Source organism: Carcharhinus amblyrhynchos, chromosome 7, assembly GCF_965287045.1.
Source record: "Carcharhinus amblyrhynchos chromosome 7, sCarAmb.v2.hapA, whole genome shotgun sequence".
NCBI classification, from domain to species: Eukaryota; Metazoa; Chordata; class Chondrichthyes; order Carcharhiniformes; family Carcharhinidae; genus Carcharhinus; species Carcharhinus amblyrhynchos.
The window spans coordinates 10,020,099-10,035,434 of record NC_137330.1 but is presented as its reverse complement, the minus strand read 5'-3'; the positions used below and the strand labels follow the sequence as shown (position 1 = coordinate 10,035,434).

General features: G+C 41.8%; 1 protein-coding gene across 1 annotated transcript in view; it reads left to right on the top strand.

Moving 5' to 3' along the window:
- The window catches only part of LOC145345346 (uncharacterized), a 197,781-nt gene that overhangs the window by 93,838 nt on the left and 88,607 nt on the right, over positions 1-15,336 (top strand). Inside the window, exons 11-15 of the mRNA XM_080193161.1 lie at positions 1,241-1,294; positions 2,926-2,979; positions 3,087-3,140; positions 3,446-3,499; positions 7,631-7,684. Coding sequence (XP_080049287.1) covers positions 1,241-1,294; positions 2,926-2,979; positions 3,087-3,140; positions 3,446-3,499; positions 7,631-7,684 — 270 coding nt within the window. The remainder of the gene's footprint in view (positions 1-1,240; positions 1,295-2,925; positions 2,980-3,086; positions 3,141-3,445; positions 3,500-7,630; positions 7,685-15,336) is intronic.

Sequence of the window (15,336 nt, the reverse complement as noted above, 5' to 3'; positions counted from 1 at the left end):
TGAGGGCCTCACCCCACTTGCCGATCAGACACTGACTGTCTGTGAATGAGGGACTCTTCCACTGCTGCCTTCCCACTCCCCGTCCTGCATCCAGGCTTCTGATAAATCATTTTTAAACCTTTCATGGGATGTGGACATTAATGGCAAGTCCAGCATTTGTTGCTTGTCCCTAAGTATCCTTGTGAAGGGGGTGGTGAGGCACCATGGTTTGCTGAATGTCCTTTTGAGAGGCAGAAGAAAGCTGTCAGACTCCCATTTAATCTCTGGGTCACCACTAAACTTCAATGGGCTCAGGGATAATTAGTATCAGGTAGCTTATGAACTTATTGACATACTGCTGACAGCAGGTGGGATTTCTACATCAGACCCTTCAAAAGAATATCGGCCCAACTTGCCATCATTTCCTTATAAGGCAACCTTTTCACGCCAGGAATCAGCTTCATGAACCTTCTCTGAACTGCTTCTAATGCAAGTGTATCCCTCTTTAAGTCAGGAGACCAAAACTGTATATAATGCTCCACATGCAGTTTCACTGATTCCCTGTTATGCTATAGCAAAACATCCATACTTTTAGACTTCATTCCATTGCAATAAAGGCCTGTTCATTTGCCTTCCTAATTACTTGCTGTACCTGCATGCTAACTATTTGTAATTCATGTACAAGGACATCCAGATTCCTCTGTACAGCCACAATTCTTTAGTTGATCTCCATTTGAATAATGTTCTGTTTTCCTATTCTTAATGTCAAAGTGGGCAACATCATATTTCCCCACATTATTCATTGCCTACTCAGTTTATCTATCTACTTATCTTTGCAAGCTCTTTGTGTCCTCCTCACAACTTGTTTTATTGCTCATCTTTGGGGGCAGCACCGTGGCACAGTTGTTAGCACTGATGCCTCACTGCACTTGGGACCCAGGTTCAATTCCTGACTTGGGTCACTGCCTGTGCGGAGCCAGCACATTCTTCCTGTCTCTGTGTGGGTTTCCTCCAGTTGCTCTGGTTTCCTCCCACAATCTGGAAGATGCGCTGGTTAGGTGCATTGGCCATGCTAAATTCTCCCTTAATGTACCCAAACAGGCACCCATGTCTGCTGCTCATGTACATAGTTTACTGTGTGAAATAGACAAAGTTATGAATTAATCTGCAATCATTCTGTAAATTACAAAATCATTCAGTTTATTTGATTTAATTAAAAGGAGTAAGTTTATTTTGTAAAATCGTATTTTAATTGTGTCAGGGTAAACGAGGAGCTCCAGGATTTCAAGGACTACCTGGTCCACAAGGCCCTAAGGTAATGGAGAACATTTTGTAATCCTTTCATGTTGGAGGTTACTAACTTTATATTTATATCTGTACTGTTACAAAACGTTATATTGAACAATGGAAACATAAACGATCATATATAACTTCTCTTGTCTCTTGGGTCTGGTCTGATTCAGGGAAAACAAAGATTATAGGCTTCAGAAATTGATGCTTGGTCTGATAATGAAATATACTTTCTATTATTGTCAGAGATGAATACCTTCAGAATAGAAATAGAAGTAAGGCTTATGGCAACTTGAGCCTATTCTGTTCAATATGATCATGGCCTATCTTAAACCTCTGTTTTACCTTCCCACCCGATCCCCATATTTCTGAATTCCCTTAGGTTCTTAGAGTCTATTGGTTTTGGCCATGTGGCCTCAATCACCGAGCATCCACAGTGCTATGGGCTAGAGAATCCCATGGCTTGGAATCTCATCTGTGAAGTCTCAGATTTCAGATCAAACAGCAATTCAAAATGATCTTTGTTCACCAATTACTGCCCCCTCTTCACCTACTAACCAGTCAATGCCCCTCCATCTTGAATGCCATTTGGAGGAAACAGCTCTGTGAAGGGGAAGTCGAATCCCAAAAGTGTCTCAGTAGGAACAAAGGGATAAGAGTAGGCCATTTAACCTTTCAAACCTGTACCACCATTCATTGAAATCATGGCTGACCCTCAAATTAACTCTATGGGCCCAACATTCCTCTAGATATTGTTTTTCATTTTTTATTCATTCTTGGGATTTGGGAATTGTTGGCAAGGTCAGCATTTAGTATGTATTCCTAATTACCTTGAGAAGCTGGTAGAATCATAGAATCTCTACAGTGCAGAAGGAGGTCATTTGGCTCATCAAGCCTGCACCAACACAATCCCAACCACACTCTTCTTAGTAACCCCACGTATTTACCCTGCTAATCCCCCTAACATTAAAGGGCAATTTAGAATGTTCAATCAACTTAACCCACACATTTTTGGACTGTGGGAGGAAACTGAAGCACCTAGAGGAAACACACAGACACAGGGAGAATATGCAAACTCCACACAGACAGTGCTGTGCGGTAACAGTGTTAACCACTGTGCTACCATGGTGAGCTGCTTTCTTGAATGCTGCAGTCCATATGATACAGTGTTGTTAGGGAGAGAGTTGCAGGATTTTGATCCAGCAACTGTGAAAGAATGGGAATATTATCCCAAATCAGAATGGAGAGGAACTTACAAGTGATGGTGTCCCCATGTGTCTGCTGTCCATGTCCTACTGGCTGATAGAATTCTGATGGCTTTGGAAGTTGCTGTCAAAGATCCCTGGGTGAGTTGCTCCAGTACCTTGTATATGGTAAAAACCATTTGTGTGTAGAAGTATTTCCGAATTTCACTCTGGAGAGATCCAGCTCCAACCTCGAGACTACGTCCACTAATCTTAAACCCCCAGCCAAAGTAAAGTTTTTCTCTATTAGAAGCTTTGGTCAAATAAATACATGCACAGCCAACCTAAAGAAGCCTATTTAATGATGCTATACAAAGGGACAAATCCTGCTGAATGATCTTATAATTTTTACTGTCGAGGACTAATTTTGGTATGTGATTTTTAATTACTACACATTTTATTTGAATTTCAGGGTACTAAAGGTTTCAAAGGGGAACCAGGCCTACGTGGCTTTGAGGGTAAAAAGGTAGATGTGAAATCATTCAAAATTTTACAAGTAAAAAATTCTCAATCTATTATTTTATATAAAATCAAATATTTAAAAACTAAGTTTAATTCATTTTTTTGCACAAGGGTATAAAAGGTGATGAAGGTTCTCATGGTTACCCTGGATTACGTGGACCTCCTGTAAGTTTAAATGAACTAATATTTGATGTTGAAATTTATAAACACTGGGTGAGATTCTCCGGTCTCCCAGCCGCATGTTTCCTGCCGGTGGGAGGTGGTGCATCATTTGCTAGCAGTGGGATTCTCTGGTCTCTCAGCTGTCAATGGGAATTCCCAATGATGTCACCCCACTCCAGTGGGAAACCCCCATGCAGGGGTGCATTGCCAGTGGGACCGAAGAATCCCATTGGAGTGAACAGCCGGAGAATTCCAGCCCTTAAGTATACATAATAAAATAATTGCAATAACTTTTTTTTACATCATAGGGACGTCAAGGTGAAAGTGGAAAAAATGGCTCACCTGGAATTCCTGGTGCAAAGGTCTGTGAAGTTTGTAATTGTTTTCTATCCCTGTACTATAATTGAATGTTGCTGAAAAGAAGACATGTTGGCAAAGCTTTTCGACTTACACTCATCAGGACAAATGCAAGAATGCCAACATGGTGGCACAGTGGTTAGCTCTGCTGCCTCACAGTGCAGGGACCCAGGTTCGATTCCCGGCTCGGGTCACTGTCTGTGTGGAATCTGCACATTCTCCCCGTGTCTACGTGGCTTTCCTCTGGGTGCTCCGGGTTCTTCCCACAGTCCAAGAGACATGCTGATTAGTGCATTGGCCGTACTAAATTCTCCCTCTGTACCCAAACAGGCGACTAAGGGATTTTCACAGTAACTTCATTGCAGTGTAACTGTAAGCCTACTTGTGACACTATTAAATAGAAAACCTTAAAAATACTTCAAAAATTTATACCACAGGTAAAGGTGCTGATTGATTGGCAAGTCAATCCTGATTGGCTGAGGTGTTGCTATGGAGAAAGTAATGGAAAACTAAAGGTCCCCATGCTTCCAGGTAATACAAAAAATGCATAAGGCTTGAATAAATTACTTTTGTTTGCAGAAAAAAACCCCTGTCTGTGAATGTGTGTCATATCTAGTTAGCATATATAAGCCATCTTACAAGTGCGACTGATTAGTTTTTAAATTTCGTTATTTTGAAACTTCAGCAACATGTCTTTTTTCAGCAAAAATGTTTGTATCTTTAGCCAAACACTTTGAATTGGTATCCTTTGGTTCTCAGTTCTTCCACTGATTCATCATGTTGAATTCCTCTATTCAAAAAGAAGGACCATCTCTTCCTGAAGAAGAACAGTTATGTAGTATCTCCAATCTGTCTATTAACTGAAGTTCATCATCTCTGTAATCATTCTTGTGAAACTTTTCTGGATGCTGTCTCATGCTTACATAACATTCTCAAAGTGTGGTTTCCAGAATTGGACTTAATACTCCAGTTGAGGCTGAACCAGATTTTATGAATGTTTATCATATCTTTCTTGTTTTTGTACTCTAGTCCTCTATTTTATAAAGCCCAGTATCCATGCAATTTGTTTAACCACACTTTCAACCTGCCATGTCACCTTCAATGATTTATATATATATATTCCCCAGATCCCTCTGCTCCTTTGCCCTCTTTAAGATTGTGTCTTTTAATTTAATTTGCCTGTCCCAGTTCTTCCTGACAAAATTAGTCACTGCACATTTTTGCTTTCAGTGTCATCTGCCACATGTCACATATGTTTGATAGTTTCATACAAACATAAGGAGGGACAATTCTCCCAGCAAAAGTAATGCAGTGGCCTGGAGACTGAAGTGGAGGCCATTATGTGGGTTTCCCACTGTGCACCATGGCCTTCGCAAGTGTCCAAGCACTGGATTTCCTGTGCCGTCAGCTCCATGCCAGAAATGGGGGTAGGGCTGCATAAATTCTGTTAATTCCCATTATGATATAATTCCCCTCTTATGAGCAGGCCTGGGATTGAAGACTTAGGGTCTGCTAGCCTCCTCCTCCTCCTGCCTGCACCACCACCACCACCACCACCACCACCTCCGCCACCCCCCAATCCCTGCCAAGAGTGGTTCACTCCAGCAGAGTTAAGTATAGCTTCCCATTCGTGGGGAGCTGGGGCCCGACCCTGCTGGAGTGAAGTAGGGCCATTGAGGTCCTCCAGGAGATCGGGGTTGAAGGGGGGTGCCCTCTGGGCATTGCCAGACTGGCAGTACCAGCCCAGGCACCAGGCTTACCCAAGAGCAGTGTTCAAGGGGCCTGGCCCTTATGAGTGTGGGGCCTATAGAGGGCAAAGCCGCTGGAGAGATTGGTGGGGGTGAGGGGCCCTGCTGTCACTCTGCACTGGGATCAGTGACAGAGGGAGGGAAGCTAGCGACCAGTGCTGGCCATCAGGATTGGGGGTGATCGTAGTTAGGCCTGCCAGGGGGTGGGGGGCAGGACTTGGTGGGGTCAGGACTCCCAGTCTGAGGGGGAGGGTTGGGAAGAGTGGGGATTGGGCCTGGCTCAGATATGTCCGAAAGACCAGCGACTGGGTTATGAGGGGGTTAGAGTGGCAACGATGCAGGATCATGGAGGCTGGTCAGCGATCGGGAGGCCGGCATGGCGGGGCTGCTGTGCATAAACCAATCTCAGCACTGACAGATCAGCGCATGTGCAGTGGGCCGCTCAGAACTATGTGCCGGTCTCTTCAGTGGGAATAGGCCCCCCTCCACTGATTTTCAGTGTGATTCATGTCAGGGCTCTCTGCAGTGTACAGAGTGTGGGAGATTCATTTTGAAACTCATGCTGAAAAAAACAGTGGGATTTACTCCATTTCTTACGTGAATTCAACAATTAGAATTTTTTTAGGAGAATTGCCACCATGAATTAGAAGCAGGAGTAAGCCACTCAGCCCCTTGAGCCTGCTTGTCTTTCAATACAATCATGGCTGATCTTATTGTAACTTCATTCCCTCATTCCTGCCTAACAATAAGCTTTCACCTCATTGTTAATCAAAAATCTATCCCATTCTGCCTTCAAAATATTCAAAGACTCTGCTTCCATTGCCTTTTCAGGAAGGGAGTTCCAGCAACTCATTGCCCTCTGAGAGAAAAAAAACTATCATCTCTATCTTAAATGAGGAACCCATTATTTTTAAACAGTGACCCTAATTCTAGATTCTCCGACAACATTTGCTTCACATCCATTCTGTCAATACTACTCAGGACTTAAAAGTTTTGATCAAGTCACCTCTTATTCTTCTAAACTTGAATAGAAACACATTCAACCTCTCTAACCTTTCCTCATAAGTCAGCCCACCCCATGCTGGTATTAATCCCGTAAACCTTCCCTGAACTGTTTAAAATGCATTTACATCTTTTCCTAAATAAGGAGACCAATTCTGTACACAACACTCCAGACGCAGTCTCACCAGTACCATGCACAACTGAAGCATAAGCTCCCTACTCTTGTAATCAATTTCCCCAACAATAAACAATAGCATTCTGTTACCTTTCCTAATTACTTGCTGTACAAAGCATTTGTATAAAAAGTTGAGACCCCAACACTAATTAACCATAGATTCATAGAAGGAGGCCATTCAGAAGGAGGCCATTCAGTGCATTGAGTCTTTACCGACAACGATCCTACCCAGCCTGCTCATCCTCTGAAACAAAGGGCAAATGTAGCATGATCAATGGACATAACCTGCACATCTTTGGACTGTGGAAGGAAACTAGAGCGCCTGGAGGAAGCCTGCACAGACATGGGGAGAATGTGCAAACTCCACATAGCAAGTGATCCAAGCTGGGAATTGAACCTGGGTCTCTGGTGCAGTGAGGCAGCAGTGCTAACCACATCTTGCCAATTAGGAAAAGACTCATTTATGTCAATTCTCTGTTTTCTGTTAGCTAGCCAATCTTCAATCCATGCTACAATGTTATTCCCTGCATCCTGAGCTTTTATTTTGTGCAACAATCTTTGATGTGGTGCCGTATCAAATGCTTTCTGGAAATCTAAGTACAATACATCTACCAGTTCCCCTTCATCCAGAGCACATGTAACTCCTTCAAAGAACTTCAACAAATTGATTAAATGTGATTTCTCTTTCACAGAACCATGTAGACTTTGTCTGATTGCCTTTAAGTTTTCAAAGTGTTCTGACATCTTTAATAATGGCTTCTAACATTTTCCTTCTGACAGATATTAGGCTAACTGACCTACAGTGTCCTCCTTTATGTCCCCCTCTCTTACTAAACAAAGGAGTTACATTTGTTAGCTTTCAATTTAATGGAACCTTCCCTGATTCTGGGGAGTTTTGGAAAATTACAACCAATACATCAACTATCTCATGGTCAATCCACCTAACCTGCATATCTTTGGACTGTGGGAGGAAGCCAGAGCACCCGGAGGAAACCCATGCAGACGCAGAATGTGCAATCTTCTAACAGTCACTGAAGGCTAGAATTGAACCCAGGTCCATGGTGCTGTGAAGCGGCAGTGCTAACCACTTTGCAACTGTGCCACTTGGGTGTGAGGGAAAAGGATATAATCCAAAGTAGCAGATGGTCTAAGTTATATTGTTAAAAGTCCAGTCATTTTTTAAAAAATCCTTGTGCTTCTTTCTATTTTAGGGAGAACCTGGAAGGGCTGGTCTCCCAGGATTGGATGGAATAGCAGGACTACCTGTAAGTACATTTAGGACATACTAATTAGAAATTCAGTTTGTATGTATCTTAAACTGCATCTTTTCTCAACGCAGAAGAAATTGATCTTCAATTGTAGCACAAAGTGGGCAATACTGAATCATCAACTGTTTCATATGTCATCTAATTTTTGTGCTGGTCGTAGAGTGAGCTGCCAGTTCATTATTGCTCATTTTGATTTGATTATCAAAAAACAACTTCAACTATCACCATCTACCTTGACCCCATAAGTTAGACCATTACAAAGTATTACTTTGAAATACAATAACTGTTGCTACGTAGATGAATGTGTCAGCTATTTTGTACTCAAAAGTGAACAGTAAATTTATCTACTTCCAGAGATGCTGGTTGATGATACATTTTAGTCAGAACATTGGGTGTTCTCTCTCTTCTTCATTTAAATACAGCTGAAGAATTTTTAGTGTCAATTTTTAGACTTTTGAAGCAGGCAGACTGCATTAATCAATGCATTAAAAGTTACACACAGAAGAGTTGAACTTTGTCGTAGGAGTTCAAGATATAAATCACCACTGATTCAAGAAGAAAATGGCAACAGTTGAAAAATTTGACGACCAAAACATTGGCAAAAATAGTTGAATAAAGTAGAATCTCTTATAGAAGGAAAATAATCTAATTTTTCATTGATTAGAAATGACTTTCTTGTTTGAATTTACTAAGAAAAATCAGGATTCAAAGAAATCAGTAAAGGAGAGGAAATTGCTTCAAATTATGCCTCCAATCGAAACCTATTATTACACAACACAAGAGTCAGGAGTAAAAATATGCCATTTGGGCCCTCTAACCTGCTCCATCACTCAATAAGATCACAGGTAATCTGACAGCATTTTCCTGTCTTACCAAAAACCCTTAACTCCCTTGTTGATCAATCTGTCTAATTCGGCATTGAATATATTCAATAACACCCTATCCGCACTGCTTCCTGGAGAAGAAAATTTCACAGACTAATGACAAATGTGAATGGAAGAGCTTTAATTTTTAAACTAATTAAGCTTGGTGAGGCTGCGCAGATGCATGAAGCACATAATTTCAGGCTGGGAATTGCAAGATACATTTAACTCGCAACTTCATATCTAAAACACAAGTCATCTTAAGGGTATCTCTTCTGATATTATAGAATGGATATCACAGATGTGGTGAATTTTTAGCTGAGCTGTACAATAACTGATTGTACGTTTCAACCGGAGGCTAGGGGTTGGGTGATGATGGAATTTGCACGCGAAAAGACCATAGCAAAGAGGGCAAATTATTCCTCAGCTCAGTCCACAGAAATTCTACCAAGGCTTCTTTTACTTAATTTCTATGCTGTAATATTAGGATTGACAATGACCTGTTCTACATACTACTGCACCCATAGTCAGATACATGTTGTTGACAGGCACTCACAATATAACTTGGGTAGTCATCACATCAAGGAAGGCAGAGAAAACAGCCAACAATGCTTCCATTTTATGGGACCACTAATAAAGAATGTTGCTGAAAAATGACATGGAGTGGAATTTTTCAGCAGTGGGCTGGAAAAAATTGTGTTGATTGGACAATATTTGCTAAATAATCTTTAGTGTGCTTAAAAAGTATGCTGACAACCAAACCTCAGCTTGTCAGTCAGGCTCATAGTATATCGTGCAAGCTACATATATTAAGACACAAGGCCCTGTTCTTTGCAGACAGAAAGAACAGGTATACATAGTGCACCTGTTTCAGCTAAACAAAGTGAATGATAGCCATTTGCTGGTTCATTCCACAGGGCAATGCCTTGACCAGAGTCAAGCTGCCTGGTTTAAATTTCAAACAGTACCTGGCAGTTAACTGTTTGTCACCATCAATTGGTGCATTCTCCATGGCAATTCCTAATCCAATTGGAGTCCATTGCTAACCAATCAGCACCCTCTTGTCACATAGGAGAAAGTTATTTCCGTGACATTGATATTCTTGTAATAATTCTGATTCGAGATAGATGGAAGCTTCAACAAAATATCTTTTCTCAATACTCAAGTTCTGTAGTACCAAATGACGATGAGATTTTTTTTTTATTGGCAGCTCTTTAACTGGATTACTTTCATGTTTGGGTTGGCAGATAGCAAGGGGAATCCAAGCTTCTAAAAGCAGAAGGTTGGCTAAACTTCATGCATTTAAGCATAGTGAGTGTTCACTAAATCCGAGGACAAGGGTAAGGAAACATTCAGCCTCCCAGTCCCCTCCCTGATAATGCAAGTTCTGCACAGCAGAGATTTCCACTGACTTTTCAAAATAATTATATTCAAGGTACTTGGAAGCTAAACAACAGCATCAAACCATTCCAAATCCTGTTCATGCCAAACTCCTTGTACTTGGTTACCTAAATGGTTTTGTTTTAATATGATTGGCTTTCCCCTTAAGCCTGCTATATTGAAGGCAAAGATAATGCACAACATTTGTACTAAGTTAGGCCGAGGACTTGATTTTCAGTTAGCTAGTTTACAATGACTACCAAGGTAAAACTAAACAAAATAGTTTTTCCTTTCATTCCTCTACTACATTAATTCTCTCCTCCTAATTTTACTTTGAAACCCTAATTTTTTAGCCTGCAGTATGTATTAACCTGTTCAATACACTGTCCCATTTATCATTCAAACAAATGTGATCGTAACTCATGTTTTCTTTAGATCAGGATGGCATGATGGCACAGTGGTTAGCACTGCAGCCTCATGGCCCCAGGAACCTGTGTTCAATTCTAGCTTCGAATGACTGTATGGATTGTGCACATTGTCCCCGTTGGTTTCTCTGAGCTTTTCGGTTTCCTCCCACACTCCAAAGATGTTAAATTGCCCCTTGGTGTCAGGAGGACTAGCAGGGTAAATGTGTGGGGTTATGGGGATACGGCCAGGGTGGGCTAAATGGCCTTCTTCTGCACTGTAGTGATTCTATGATTTGTTTTTACTTAACTTATTTTTATGTCCTCTAATTCTTCCTTCAAGGTATGCATCGCAGTAATAATCTGGTTAATTTATCTATTGTCATTTATATTTTATATATTTTAGTGAGGCATTCACTTTAACCTTTTCTTGTGAGAATGTGAAGCGAAAGTCTCAATCATGGCTGATTGGCCATGTTAAATTGCCCCTTAGTGTCAGGAGGACTAGCAGGACAAATATGTGGGGTGATGGGGATAAGGCCAGGGTGGGATTGTAGATGGTGCAGACTTGATGGGCCAGATGGCCTCCTTCTGCACTGTAGTGATTCTATGATTTGTTTTACTTAACTTATTTTTATGTCCTCTAATTCTTCCTCCTTGGCATGCATCGCAGTAATAATATGGTTACCTTATCTATTGTCATTTATATTTTATATATTTTAGTGAGGCATTCACTTTAACCTTTTCTTTCTAGAGTGTGAAGTGTAAGTCTCTTTAATCTTTCCTCATAGCTTATTTGTTTTGACGTGGTTCATCAGCATCGCCTTTGTGGAATGGTTGTGATGCACACGGTGAGCTTGCTTACAAATTCTCTCCTTTTTTGTAAGCTTTACCCTTTGCCATCAGTTTTCTCCAACAAAAATTGTTAAGTATTAGACAATGGTAGTAATAAAAAGTAAATATAATTTTAAAAAGCAAATAGCATGGTGACAGGCAGGGGTCGGAGGATGCAAGGTGACAGCGGCAGAATGCCACCTTGCCCCTTCTTGCACACGCACCTCACAGGAAATGGAAATCTCAAACATAGCCCCTGCACAGGAGTCAAATGTAGATGTACAAAAATGACCTTATTAGAACATGATCAATCATTGAACAAGCACAGTGCCTGCTACTGAGCTGTTTTGGTGCAGGATGACAGTGCATTCTAGACTGAGCTATTCAATGATTGATGATGGGTGACAAGTTTATCTTGAATCTTGAATGGGTAGAAGAAAAATGACATTGCAGGAATTAAAAATTGCTTCATGTAATAACATAGTTTCAAGTTATGCAATAACAAAGCTTCGAGTTATTCAATAATCAGTAATCTACATGTTGAGAAAGGCACTTTGATTTCAACTGTTGCGATGAAGGATTAAACAATTATATAATATACTCTTCACACAAATAAAAATTAAGTCAATCTTTGGTGAAGATGAACCTTTGGCTCAGTGGGAAGCACACTTGACTCTCAGTTGGGAGATCATGGATTCAAACCTCACTCCAAAAAACTGTACACACATTCTCAGCCAATTCCTCAGTACTGAAATAATGGTGCATCTTTCAAATGAGGCATTAAACTCAAGCCCCACTTACTCTTGTTAGGTAGGCATAAAAGATTCCAAGCTCTTTTTCAAAGCAGAATCTCTAGAGTCCAAGTCAACATTTATCATTCAACTAAAACTTTAAAACAGATGATTTCATTATTTATCTCTCCTGCTATTTGTGGGGCCTTACTGTGTGTAGGTTTACCAGTGCATATTCAGTAACTGTGGCCATAACTTTCTGGCAAGATCTTCCAGTCTCACTGATGGCGCACCCCCGCCACAGATTTCATTGCAGTGAGGGGTGTATTCAACGAGAAAGCCCTTTGACGATGGCGGAGCCAGAAGATCCTGCCACCAGCTAATGGCGGGCTGCCTTCACCACCATGAAACATGGGCACATTACTTGTGCAGAAGATCCCACCCACATCCCAAAAGAACCAATGTGCTTTGGGATACCCTGAAGTTGTGAAAAAGACTTAATAAATGCACATTATTCCTTTCGGTCCAATTAATTAATGCTTCCCTGAATGAATAGTTCAACTAATTGGGTAGATATTACTATGGTGTAAACTAAATAAATGCAGAAACAGTTAATGGCTGGAATTTCCAACGGCGGGTCGCCTCTGCAGAAAATGCAGCAGGGTTGTGGAAAATCCCACCCAATGTGTGTGTTTTGAAATTATCCTCTTTTCCACTCTTTAGATAAATACACAATACTCATGTGAACTGAAATTGTACTGTGAGATATCTGTATTTAAATCAAGGACATTACTTTTTCTCTTTGTATTTTGTGTAATAAGCCATTTAGCACTTTTAATGTAATCAGCCATCCCAAGACATTTCACATAGGCAATATAAAGCAAAATATGACACCTGAGCCACATGAGAAAGTATTAGTGTAGAAAACCAAAAGCTTAGTCAAGGAAATAGGTTTGAAGGAGTACAGATGAACAAGAAGCAGGAGGACACCACTTAGCTTTACGAATCTGCTCCTCCACTCAATAGAATCATGGCTGATCTAATTGTTATCCCAACCCCAGTTTCCTGCCTAATTAAGAATCCATCTACCTCAAAAATATTCAAAGGCTTTGTTTCCATTGCCTTATGAGGAAGAGCATTCCAACAACTCACAACCCTCAGAGAAGAAATCCTCCTCATCCCTATCTTAAATGAACTAAATATTATTTTCTTAAAGGAGAAAAGTGAGTTAGAGAGCAAGAGGAGTTTTGGGCTAAACTGAAGTCTCTGGGCTCACTAGCCTGGCAGTGCCAGCCTGCAATCCCAAGTGCAGGGTGGCAGCAGATTCCCCCCACCCCTGCCAATAGGCCCCACCCTCTCTAGCCTGACAGTGCCAAGGTGTCCCTTGGGCAGTGCCTGGCACTGCCCAAGGGACACCTTGGCACTGTCAGGCTAGAGTGGGCAGGGCCTATTGAGGGTGATTGGCAGGGGTGGGGGGAATCTGCTGCCACCCTGCACTTGGGATTGCAGGCAAAAGGAGGAAAGACGTGCCAGAAGGGTTGGGCTTCCGGGGTGAGTTTGGGAGGGGATCAGGAGATTGGGGCTGGCCTGATAAGGTATTGGGGAGGGGATGTCAGGGCTGACCTGGGAAGGTCCGGAAGTCCAGTGATCAGGGTTTGGGAGAGTCGGAAAGCTAGTGATTGGGGGGGGGTGTGGGGGCGTTGCAGGGCTGGCCAGCAATCTCGAGGCCTGCAGTGCAGGCCACTGCGCATACGTCGATTTCCTCACTAATAGATTGGCGCGCACGCAGTGGCCCGCTCAGTGCTATGCTGCCAGCCTCTCAGGTGGGAATAGGCCCCACCCACAGATTTTCAGAGGAAACCCTGCTAAGACATTCCGCGATGTACAGAGTGTCAAAGATTCATTCTGGAAATCATGTTTCAAAAAAAAAATAGGAATTGCTCCCATTTTCCCACAAGTTGGAGACTTCGAATTTTTCTGAGAGAATCCCAGCCACTGAATTTGAATCTTCTCTGGTACCATAATATTGTGATGTGAGGTGGTCAGTCAATTTCAAATAAAGTTATACAATCACTGTGCAAATGAATTATGATTATACGTCAGTCTATACCCTTTTGGAATTAAAGGTGTCCTCCAAAATGACAAGAGCCACCCACATTCACGTGTTATATGTTACTAAATGTGAATTACAGAATTAAATGATTTACAAATAGAAAGCTAGATTTTACTGTTAGCAAAGTTATTACACAAAATGAACATGCTCTTCACAAAGTTTCCTGTCCAATCTTTCAATGTTTGTCTTAATTTGAATATTTTAACTTGATTATTCTAACGTAAGTAGTTAGGTAGTAAGTAGGTGGGAGAGATCTCTATTACACTCATCCAAGAAAGGATTTGAAATAAAAATAGAAGGAACATGTTTACATATACTCCCCCATCTAGTCTCAGGTCATCCATCTCAAAGTGTTTCCATACAGTGAAATGTTATGGAGACAAATACCGCAGCCAACTTATGTGCAATAAAGTTCCACAAATAATAAATAAAATGAAGGCCAAGATAAATCTGTTTAAAATCTGTTTATAAATCTGTTTCTGAGGGAAAACTGTTGGCCAGGGTGCTGGGGAAGTTCCTTCTCTTCTTTGATTAATCCCATTGGATCAGCTGCATTCACTTGAATTATTGGAACAGCAGATAGACTAGGTTTAAAATATGCAGCTGGATATAGTCAGCCTGACAGGCATCACCCCCAGTGGTCAGTCAGCTGGCAGGGAATCCCACCAGCTCCATGGGGTAAGTGGCCACCAACTGACCTGGCAGGGGATTCAGGACTCTGGTATCAGACGTCCCACCCCTAAGAGCAGTCAGGAGCACTGGCAACTGCCAGCTGTGCACTCACCAGAGGCCCAGGATTGTAGAAAGACCCCAGGCCAACGGTGAGTGAGGGCAGGGTGGTGATTGCAAGGAGAGGGTTGTGGGAGAGGGAGTCAGAGGCAAGGACAGGACGGTGACTTTTAGGGCTCCTCCACTTCCCAAAGACGAGTCCCTCGATCGGGCACTGAGTGCCTTATAAAGAGGGGCCCCCTCCTTGACAGGCAATGTTTGCTGGATAGCGCCTTCAGAAGGCACAGAAAAGCCAATTGGCTCCCATTTAATCTCTGAGCCACCACTGAATAGCAGTGGATTTAGAGAGAATGGGTATTAATTGGCTCATTAATGAACCAAATGGGCATCCCACTGCTGGCAACCAAGAATTTGGTGTTAGACCTTCCACCCTCCAGGATTCTGGGACCTTTTGTCCCCAACTGACAGATCCAGCACAACCGTTCCCTTTGAGACAGATTGCATTAAATCCAGCCATGGTCTGAAAGGTAATATCTCTGAATACCTTTCCACTGCTGCATATGTGCTTAATTCCTGGACTGGGGCTTGAATCCAC